The sequence below is a fragment of the Silurus meridionalis genome, chromosome 8, assembly GCF_014805685.1.
Source record: "Silurus meridionalis isolate SWU-2019-XX chromosome 8, ASM1480568v1, whole genome shotgun sequence".
Classification (NCBI taxonomy): Eukaryota; Metazoa; Chordata; class Actinopteri; order Siluriformes; family Siluridae; genus Silurus; species Silurus meridionalis.
In genome coordinates, this window is record NC_060891.1 from 2,039,961 (window position 1) to 2,050,171 (window position 10,211).

At 41.1% G+C, this 10,211-nt stretch overlaps 1 protein-coding gene across 1 annotated transcript; it reads left to right on the forward strand.

Moving 5' to 3' along the window:
• The first annotated feature begins 167 nt into the window (after positions 1 to 167).
• Positions 168 to 4,779, forward strand: alkbh1 (alkB homolog 1, histone H2A dioxygenase). The gene is given in 7 exon segments (XM_046855765.1): positions 168 to 319; positions 824 to 932; positions 1,899 to 2,061; positions 2,756 to 2,840; positions 3,989 to 4,182; positions 4,271 to 4,362; positions 4,365 to 4,779. Coding segments are annotated over 7 exon segments (1,122 nt in total). The 5' UTR covers positions 168 to 178; the 3' UTR covers positions 4,703 to 4,779.
• Positions 4,780 to 10,211: the final 5,432 nt, after the last annotated feature.

The following is a 10,211-nucleotide window of genomic DNA, read 5'->3' on the forward strand; positions in this document are numbered from 1 at the left end:
ATCCAGACTCAGGAAGAAATGAATTAATTAAATTAAAGTGAGATGAGCACATGATATGAAGGTAATGATAACAATAGTTTTTAATCACACATTCTTTTTATAATTAAATATCTCTGTTTCTAAACGTTTCTAAAAATTAAGTATTGACGTCACTGTGATGTAAGGTCATAGGTCAACGATGACAGTTAAGATGGCGGCTTCCATGGTGGAGCACGGAGAGGATGCGTTTAGGAAAGCGTTCAAGTTTTACAAACGGAGAAATCCTCCTTCGGATTTCAGTGAAGTCGTGGATTTTTCAAAGAAAGCAAGTAATGAGCTGGTGAGTCGATAAGCGGTGGTGGCACCGGTGCACAGTCTTTGCATGGCGGATTATACTGATGGGAATCAGAGTGCGAAATAGCAACAAGTAATGTGACACGTATCTTCATCATCCTATTTTGAAGCTAAGACAAAAAAATAACCACAAAAATAAAGCATTTTTCTATTGGAAGACTTCCTGAGCTCTCACACTGAAGACTTCTTGCAGAAACATCAAATAAACATCTCCTTTATTATAGAATAGATTTATTCAGCTGTTGGTAAAGTCAGGTAGTGATGTAGGTGAAGTGAGGAGGTTTGGTGTGCAGTCAACCTTCACATTCTTTTATCTTTAATAAAGTTGGAACTTTATAGCAGAAGATCTTCCACATCTTCCAACCCATTCAAAGCTTTGTGCACAGGGGCATTGTCATGCTGGAAAAGGTTTTAGTCTCCTAGTTCAAAGGGCACATTTCATGCCACCACATTCAAAGATGTTCTAAGATCCTGTTTGTGTTGTGTGCAGGTTTATGCAGCTGAACTGAACCGTGGCTCTGTTAGCGCAGAAGCTGCTTTCAAAGCAGGGCTTCAGCCTGTTAAAGACTGGAGAGCATTCGGTCTTAAGGGATATCCAGGTACTGAGCTTGTTCATGTTTCCAGGAGTTTCTATCTAAAACTGCCGAAATGTCCCCAAATCCACAAATAGTATGGAGGAGATTTAGATTTTGGCCTGGAGAAAACATGACGCGCTGAAATGCATTAACATTTTTATATTTACATTTGCAGCATTTAGCAGACGCCCGTGTCCAGAGCGATGTGCAAAAAAGCTTTGAGTCTCTAGCAATGAATAAATCTACACTGGTGCGCTTGAATACAAACTTAATGTAAATCAGCCTACAATCTGTTGAGTTTTTTCTTGTTTGAAAATCTGGAAAGTGTTAGTTTATGTGAGTTTTAGGAAGAGGGAAGGTCTTTACCTGTCGCTTGAAGATAGCCAGGGACTCCGATGTTCAGACATCTAGGGGAAGTTAATTCCACCACCTCGGTGCCAGAACAGAGAAAAGCCTTGACGTATATATACCTCTTACCCTAAGAGAAGGTGGTACCAGTCGAGCAGTGCTGGAGGATCTCAGACAGCATGGTGCAGTGTGAGGTGTGATGAGGTCTCTTGGGTAAGAAGGCATCAGTAGGCATCAATGTTTTGAATCTGATACATGCAGCTACTGGAAGCCAGTGGAGGGAGCAGCAGTGGGGTGGTGTGGGAGAACACAAGTCGCGCAGGCACCTGGGCAGCCTGTGTGGACCGAAATAGTCGAATCCTTCGGATGTTGTAGAGAAGAAATTGAAAAGAACGAGCCACATTAGCAACATGTGAGGAGAAGGACAGTTGATTGTCCAACATATGTAACCTTCATGTTTGGTTCATTAAGATGATCTTTTGATAAGTCCAAAGCCAAAAGATCTGCGTCACAATCTGTCACAATGTACAATATATTTTTTTTCTCGATTGTTCATTTAATCCACATCTCATTAACTGGATTATCTGACACCATGTAAATTTATTGCTCTCTTTTAATCTGTAATCTATTATTTTCCATCAGGATTTCTCTTCATCGCCAATCCCTTTCTGCCCGGTTCACAGCGCTACTGGGTAAAACAGTGTCTGAAGACCTATACACAGAAGCCCAATGTGTGTAACCTGGACATGCACATGTCTCCTGCTGAGACGCAGAACATCTGGGAGAAGAGCGTTGACACCATTCGGTAAATACGCAGAGAGGAAGTATGTTTATCGGCTGATTGGGGAGAAAAAAATCTTATTGTGGAAGTCAAAAGACACTTTGAGGTCATTTTAATTTCCTGTTTAAATACGTTTTATTATACAGTAAATAGACATTTTTTCTATCTAAGAATTCAGTTTTACAATCAACCAACCAACTAACCATGGGGAAAGAAAGAAAGCAAGCCAAGTGTGCAGAGAAAAAAAAAAAAAAAAAAACGTCAGATCATTCATTTACTTCCTGATTGATTTCAGTGTCAAATAGTTTTTTTTGACTAAGAAGAATTGATTTCCTTGTTGAGTTGATTCAGATTTAAATACATTTTAAAGTCAGTGCACTTTTAACTCTGAGTCAAGTCCGAATCAAATGACTTTCTCACGAGTCCGTTTAAAGATGAGGCATTTCAGAATGGAATCACTTTCTAATGAGAACAAACGGGTGTGGAGACGCCGCCCCGATCAGACACCCGTCAGATCACAAGACGCCTCAGATCAAAAGATGCCCTCATAACGCCCTCAGATTAAAAGATGCCTTCAGATTACAAGACGCCCTCATAACGCCCTCAGATCACAAGACGCCCTCAGATTTCAGACGCCTTCATACGCTGTATTTTCTCTTTGTAATTTCTCGATTGAATCTCTTTGATGATATTTTAACGTAGCTGTTGGTTTGTGCAGGAAGAAGGGGCAGAGGGAACCGAGGACTCTGCTGGAGAAACTCCGCTGGGTGACTCTGGGTTACCATTACAACTGGGATACTAAGGTACTAAGTGCTACACTGAACACAACCAGTTGACCAGGCAGATACCGAGGGTTCTGTAAATGAGTCACACTTTCACGTTAGCTTCATAGCTAAAAAAATAGAAAACTGGAATTCTGCCAACTCTGACTCGAACTTCTGTGTGATTTCTGCCCCAATGCTCAGCTGTTCTCCACTCGATACCCTGTGAACCTTTGTGACAAGCTTTCAAACCTCCATCCAAATTCAGCGCCTCAAAACACACAAACTGAACTAGAGGATGTAAAAGAGTGTTTTATTATCCCGAGGGAGCAAAAAAAAAAAACACGTGGCCTTTATCGGAGCTGGCGTCAGGAGAGAATGCACTTTGTCCTAAATCTGATTAGCATTGTTTCCTCCTTTCAGGACTGTTCGTGCGGAGTCGCAGAGACGTGCCGCTCGTCTGTCTCGTTTATATGCTAATTACATTTAGGCTTCTGTCCTTTTAAATCAGTCAGGAGTTGCACTCAAGATGCATTAAACCTGATCACGGCTTTAATGCTACAAAATCTTTGGCAACAGTCTGCGAATTTTAAACGCCACCTCCGTGTCGCTCTTTTGTGAAGGACGGAGAGACGCGGTAAAGAGCAGAACCAACGAAAGATTACAGAGACACAAATCTCACCTGTGTGCTTATTCCAATACGAGCATAGACGTAGAATATTACATGTATGTGTCTCTCCACCCTCGCCGTCTCTCACTCTCTCTCCACATTGTCTTTCTCTGTCTCTTTCTCTGTCTCCTCTCTCTCTTTTGCTGTCTCCCATTTCTCCCTCTCTTTGTCTCTCTACGCTCTTGCTGTCTCTCACTCTCTCTCCACATTGTCTTTCTATGTCCCCCCTCTGTCTCTTTTGCTGTCTCCCCTTTCTCCCTCTCTTTGTCTCTCTCTACACTCTCGCTCGTGCTGTCTCTCACTCTTTTTCCATGTTGTCTTTCTCTGTTTTCTTTCTGTCATCTCTTTCTCTCTCCTGTTCTTACTCTCTTTTTCTTTCCATCTCCTCTCTTATTTCCTCTTTCTCTCCATCTATTTTTCTGTCTCTTTTTGTCTTCATCTGTCTCCTCTCTGTATCCTGAAAGCTGTGTGTGTGTGTGTGTGTGTGTGTGTGTGTGTGTGTGTGTTCTCCCCTGTGTAGACCTACTCTCCTGATCACTACACTCCTTTCCCTGAGGATCTCCACTCTCTGTCCCACAAAGTAGCCGCGGGTTGCGGTTTTCCCGGCTTCAAGGCGGAGGCCGGAATTCTGAACTACTATCGCTCCGACTCGTCCCTTGGCATCCATGTGGACGAATCGGAGCTCGATCATTCTCCTCCTCTGGTGTCTTTTAGGTAAAGAGTTGAATCGCTTTGGTGTAACAGTAAAACCATTTTGTATATTTATTATGAAACGCATAAATAAATCATGTCTTCATCTCAGCTTCGGCCAGACGGCTGTCTTCCTACTGGGCGGGAGTAGACGTCAGGACCCGCCCACTGCCATGTTCATGCGCAGCGGTGACATCATGGTGATGTCGGTTCCAGTCGCCTGCTGTACCACGCTGTACCCTGCATTGTTCCTGCCCCTGCTGGACACCCCCTGCCCTCCTGCCTGGACCTGCCAGATAATACGGATGAAGCGAGAGATGGCATCATCAAGGCTGTGTGTGGAAAGGACTGGGAAGTGTGTTCTACTTACCTCAAGACCTCTCGTATAAACATGACGGTCAGACAGGTCCTAGGTTCGGGTCAGACCTTCCCCATAAGACCCACTGTTACAGGGACAGAACAATCCAGAAGTAACCATGAGGAAGAGGAGAGTCAAAAGGCAAAGAAGAGGAAAAGTGAATCAGGATATAACCAAGATTTATGATGTTGCAGTTTTGGATTTTTAGGGGTATTTATGTGGGTGTGGGTATGTGTGTAAAATAAATAGATTCTAATCATTTATTTGTGTCTCTTGATCTGATTCTCCTCAATAAATACAGCATATTTCAGGTTGGCCATGTGGAGATTTGGTTCTACGAACAGCTGAAATGTGTGAACTGCATACTTCAGGATGAAAAGTTGACCTGTAGATTGGACTGTTCAGTCTTATGTACAGGGAGTCCCCAATTTACGTTGGTTCGACTTGCGATTTTTTTAGATTTTATGATGAAGATTGCATATTTGTGCCATACGTTGGGACGCTGCCAGAATAGGTGCATCTCCCACCTTGTAAAACGTCTTACTCTCGACAGAGTTCAGTGTTTTTAGTGATTCAAAGCCCTATTTTATCTCACGTCCCTCCTTTTTATCGCCTTCGCCCGACTCTGAAACAGAGTGCGTCCGGTTCTGAACTGTTTCGGTTCCGTCGCTGGACACTGATTCAGGTGCCCACTTCCACATCTGCATATCAAGGGAGTGAATGAATAAATATATGAAGGATGGAAGGAATGAATTCATTTCTGAATAAATAAATTGAATGAATTAATAAATGTTTTTTTTAATGAAGATATTTGTTAAAATATGTTTAGAAAAGTGCAGTAGAGAATATATTTAGAAAATGTAATCTTAGATGTAAAGAACACACACACACAAGCTTATATGCACATCTGTATTAGCCAAATAGTCAATCTAATGTAAACTATTTTATTTCCATTTATTTGATTTTATTCAATTAATTTAATTTGTGTTTATTTAATTGATTATGAAATTTGATCAATATAAAAAAAAGTGCATAAAAGCGTTAATACCTGCATCTTTTTATTGTATATAAATAAGCTGAGATTCTTTTTACCGTTATCAATTAGCGTTACATTCACGTCACAAATGCATGTCCTTTTTCTGTTACGTCTAGGTTTTTTGCCCAATGAAATCTCTCACGTGATGTCTTTTTAGAATTCTGACCTTGTGACCTTTTTTCAGCGTCAGAAGTTCTGTCCCAAGGGCTCAGTGCGGAGGTCGTGAGTAAAAGTCCCCGAGCCTCCTGAGTCGAGGCGACGAGGCGATGAGGTGAGCCCAGTGTTCAGCACCAGCTGCTGTTGTTATGGTGATGAGTGATTTCAGCAGGCAGTGCTGTCAGCTTCCTGCTGAGTTGATTACAGGCCATTATGTTATTTGCACAGACAATGTTTTTAATTGGCTTTCCCCCGTTGCCATGGCAGCAGCAACATCAGGGCCATGTATCCTTTGGAGCCGGCGCGCCCCTGTTTGGTTACCAATGGTTTGGTTAAAATTTTACCAAAATCTGAATCTTTTTTTGTAAAATGCAATAAATATAATTATAAAACAATAACTAGATTGTTACTAATAGGGAAACCAAATAAAAAAAAATATCTAATATAAATTTTAGAAATATAAATATATTTATCAATGATGTAACAACGCAAATATATCTGGTTACAGCTTCACATTCGATATGATGCATGTTTTGTGAAGCCTGGTGATGGGAGCATCAGGTACAGAGTTACCTTCAAACACTTCAAACAACAAGATGATTGACTTATGACATCTATTCCCCATAAAGTCCTTCTTAGTTCCAGATGATAATATGACAAAAAAAACAGAAAAGTTTAAATGGGGGTAAATACTTATGTAAACAGTATAAGGGGTTATAAGGCTGAACAATTTCACCAAGGAATCATGTAAATGCAGCATCTGAAAGTAAAAGGGCTTTTGTTAAGATTTTACAGAAGCTCTGCTTGTGCTGTGAGAACACTGCTATTGTTTCTCATCCTTTCTCCTTCTCTCTCTCTCTCCGTCTCCGTCTCCCTCTCTGTCTATCTCTTTCTCTCTCTCTGGTTTTTGGCAGCTTGTAATTTTTTTCTCCTTCAATCGCTGCTGCTCCCATGGCAACTCTATCTGCTGAGTAGCCAGAGGAACCCTGTGAAATTGTTCCAGGGCCTGTAATTGTGTACAGGTTAGACACAGTAAAGGACACACACACACACACACACACACACACACACACATATGTACAGCCAGATTATGTTTCACAACGTTTCATACAGCGAGTGTGTGTAATGTTGAAATCTTTCTTGTTGAAAATGTACTTACTGGCTGAGATAAACATTCATTTTTATATATATATATTACATCTATCCTTTCTCCCTTTTTTGTTTCCCCCTTTTCTTTCCTTTTTGCTCCTCTTTTTTCTCTCATTCATTCTCATCTTTCCCTTTTATTCTGTTTCTTTTCCTTTCCTGCATTGTAGTTTCTTTGCTATTCCGTTTCCTTTTCACACTTTCTTTGCATTAGTTTATTTTCATTTTCTGTGCATTCTTCCTCTACTCTAATCCTTTCCTTTATTTCTTTTCCTTTCCCTTTTTTTAGTTTTCTATTATTTTCTTTCCCTCCTTTCTTTTTGCTTATTCTTTCGTTCCTTATCTTTTATTTTCCTTTCACATGTTTGATAGTTTCTCCTCTTTCCTTTCACTCTTTTGTCAATTCTTATATTTTCCCTCCCCTCTCCTGTCATCTCTCCTCTCCCTCACTTATTCCCTTCAATTCCCTTCCAGGTGAAACAAACTGGATTCCTGTTTGACTCCTGTGGTCAGCACTGCCACCTATAGACCGGGAGACGTAAGATCCCACAGCACACGTGGGCATGCGAAGTACGTGTAAAGATTAATTTCATAAGTGTAGAATTTATTATGTAGAATTAGAGAACACGTGGAAACATGTGCTCGATCCGTGTGAACAGAGCGCAGCGAGCCGGACAGAGTAAAAGACTCAAGCGCCGCCGCATCGCTCTCTTCAGGTGTTTCCAGTGGCATTGTGGGTAATGTAGGATGTATTAATATGCAGGTGGTTCAGGGTGAGCTGTACTACAGTCATGGCTGCAGTAGAGAAGAAGGAGGATTATAGAGACCACGTATCTCCCCTCATCACTTACTACAATACCTACACACGTGTCTAATTTAAAAGTTCAGCAATAAACATGAAGGCCTGGGCTGGGAAAGGGACACACACACACACTCACACACACACTCACGTCTCACACTACAAGCACCACTGCTTTTCATCATGAGTGTGACGCTCGAGTGGAAATGATTTGCTCATTGTGATGAATTGAGATGCAGTTAACACCTGAATTGTGCGACACCTTCATTATGTTGCAGCCGAATGCTGTGTGTGTGTGTGTGTGTGTGTGTGTGTGTGTGTGTGTGTGTGTGTGTGTGTGAGAGAGAGAGAGTAAGAGAGAGAGAGGGGGAGAGTGTCTGGTTTTACCTGCATGCCATTTTTTCTTCTTTGTGTAGTACAGCTCTGTTTGGGGGATCTATGCTTTTATTTTTATTTATTCAATTTGTGCAACTTGTTCTCTCTCTCTCTCTCGCTCTCTCGCTCTTTTGCTCTCTCTCATTCTCACTCTCTTAGCATGTTCATGCTTTCAGATAGATGGATAGATGGATAGATGGATCAAGTGAAATATATACAGTACAGACCAAAAGTTTGGACACACCTTCTCATTCAAAGAGTTTTCTTTATTTTCATGACTATGAAAATTGTAGATTCACACTGAAGGCATCAAAACTATGAATTAACATGTGGAATTATATATGGAATTATATACATAACAAAAAAGTGTGAAACAACTGAAAATATGTCATATTGTAGGTTCTTCAAAGTAGCCACCTTTTGCTTAGATTACTGCTTTGCACACTCTTGGCATTCTCTTGATGCCTACTTTGAAGAACCTACAATATGAAATATTTTCAGTTCACTTTTTTGTTATGTATATAATTCCTGTGTTAATTCATGTGTTAATTCATAGTTTTGATGCCTTCAGTGTGACTCTACAATTTTCATAGTCATGAAAATAAAGAAAACTCTTTGAATGAGCAGGTGTGTCCAAACTTTTGGTCTGTACTGTGTGTATATATATATATATATATATATATATATATATAAAAACAGAGAGGAAGAGACAGAAAGACAATGAAGAAGAGAGAGACAATACACAGAAAAGGAAAGAGTGCATCATACAGAAATCCCTCCCTCCTTCTTTCCTCATCTTGTGAGACAAAAAGGTGGATGCTCTGTTTTTCTTTTCTCTTCTCATCTGCCTCCCACCACTCTGAAAGAGAGAGAGAGAGAGAGAGAGAGAGACACACAGACAGACAAAAAAAAGAGAAACATAGAAGTCAGACAGAGATAGACAGTAAAAGACGGGCATCTCTACAGAAATCTCTCCCTCCTTCTTTCCTCCTCTAATAAGACAAAAAAGCAGAGGATGTTCTCTTTTTCTCCTCTCCTCTCCACCTCCACCTCCACCTCCTCCTCCCATCAGCTCCGTTCCTCTTATCTCCCTGCTGCAGATGCGCTGTGGCTGAGAGCTTGTGTAATTATGTGCTGAGATCTCAGACTGCGATCACTTTGCTGCTCTTATCAGCTCTGACACCAATCTCCCTGAGTGACATTCCAACCAAACGCTCCTCTAATCCCAGCTCTGAGACCAAGTTCGGCTCTGAGTCCAAATCCCAGTCTGGGTTTGGTGTGAAGAAGAGTCAGTGCACATGGAGATGAAGAGCAAAGAAACAACAGCCACATCCTATTTATTGATAGACATACTCTGTGTGTGTGTGTGTGTGTGTGTGTGTGTGTGTGTGTGTGTGTGTGTGTGTGTGTATACATACATATGAGATGTATATAAATGAATTCTTAAACACCCAGACAACAAAGTAGAAAATCACTGCTCCAAACGTCCTCCTTATGCATGTGTTTTTCAGCACAACAGCTGCCTGGAATGGAAACTATTCAGCATGTAATATTAAAAATAATGGCAGCCATCATTTAATAAAACTCAAAGTGCCATCTTATCTCGTCCTAGCAGCAGCAGAGCGACTTCCCCCCCGAGCCTTTCCCCACCAAGTTGCCACTGACAATGAAGCCATTATGTTAAAATCAGAGCGCAGCCTCGTGGGATGGATGCGCTCGTGGGGCTGGGCGGCTAATTGAGAGACACATCCATGTACAGGGCCTTGATTATAGATTGTGGATTGTGCATTTTGTTACAAGGGGATAGCAAGTGGGCGTCCTCAAAGCAAACATAGGATGTAAAAACATGCAGACGCTAACACACACACACACACACACACACACACACACACACACACACAGACTGTCCATAAGGCAGTGGTATGGATTATGATGTTCGAGAGCCATCATCAGGCTCTTAGAGCTCATTTCAGCCCACACACCTCTACTACAAAATAATTACCTCATGCCTTTCTGCACATTTCCACATCAATAATGTTTTAGATTTATTTTACATGGATTGTTTGACATCGATTGACGTGGGTACAAGCAGAATCAGGACCAGCACATGAATACACTGAGTTTACACTGCTTTGTCTACACATATTCTCTAGTAGTCTGGACACAATTTCTGTGTATTTCTT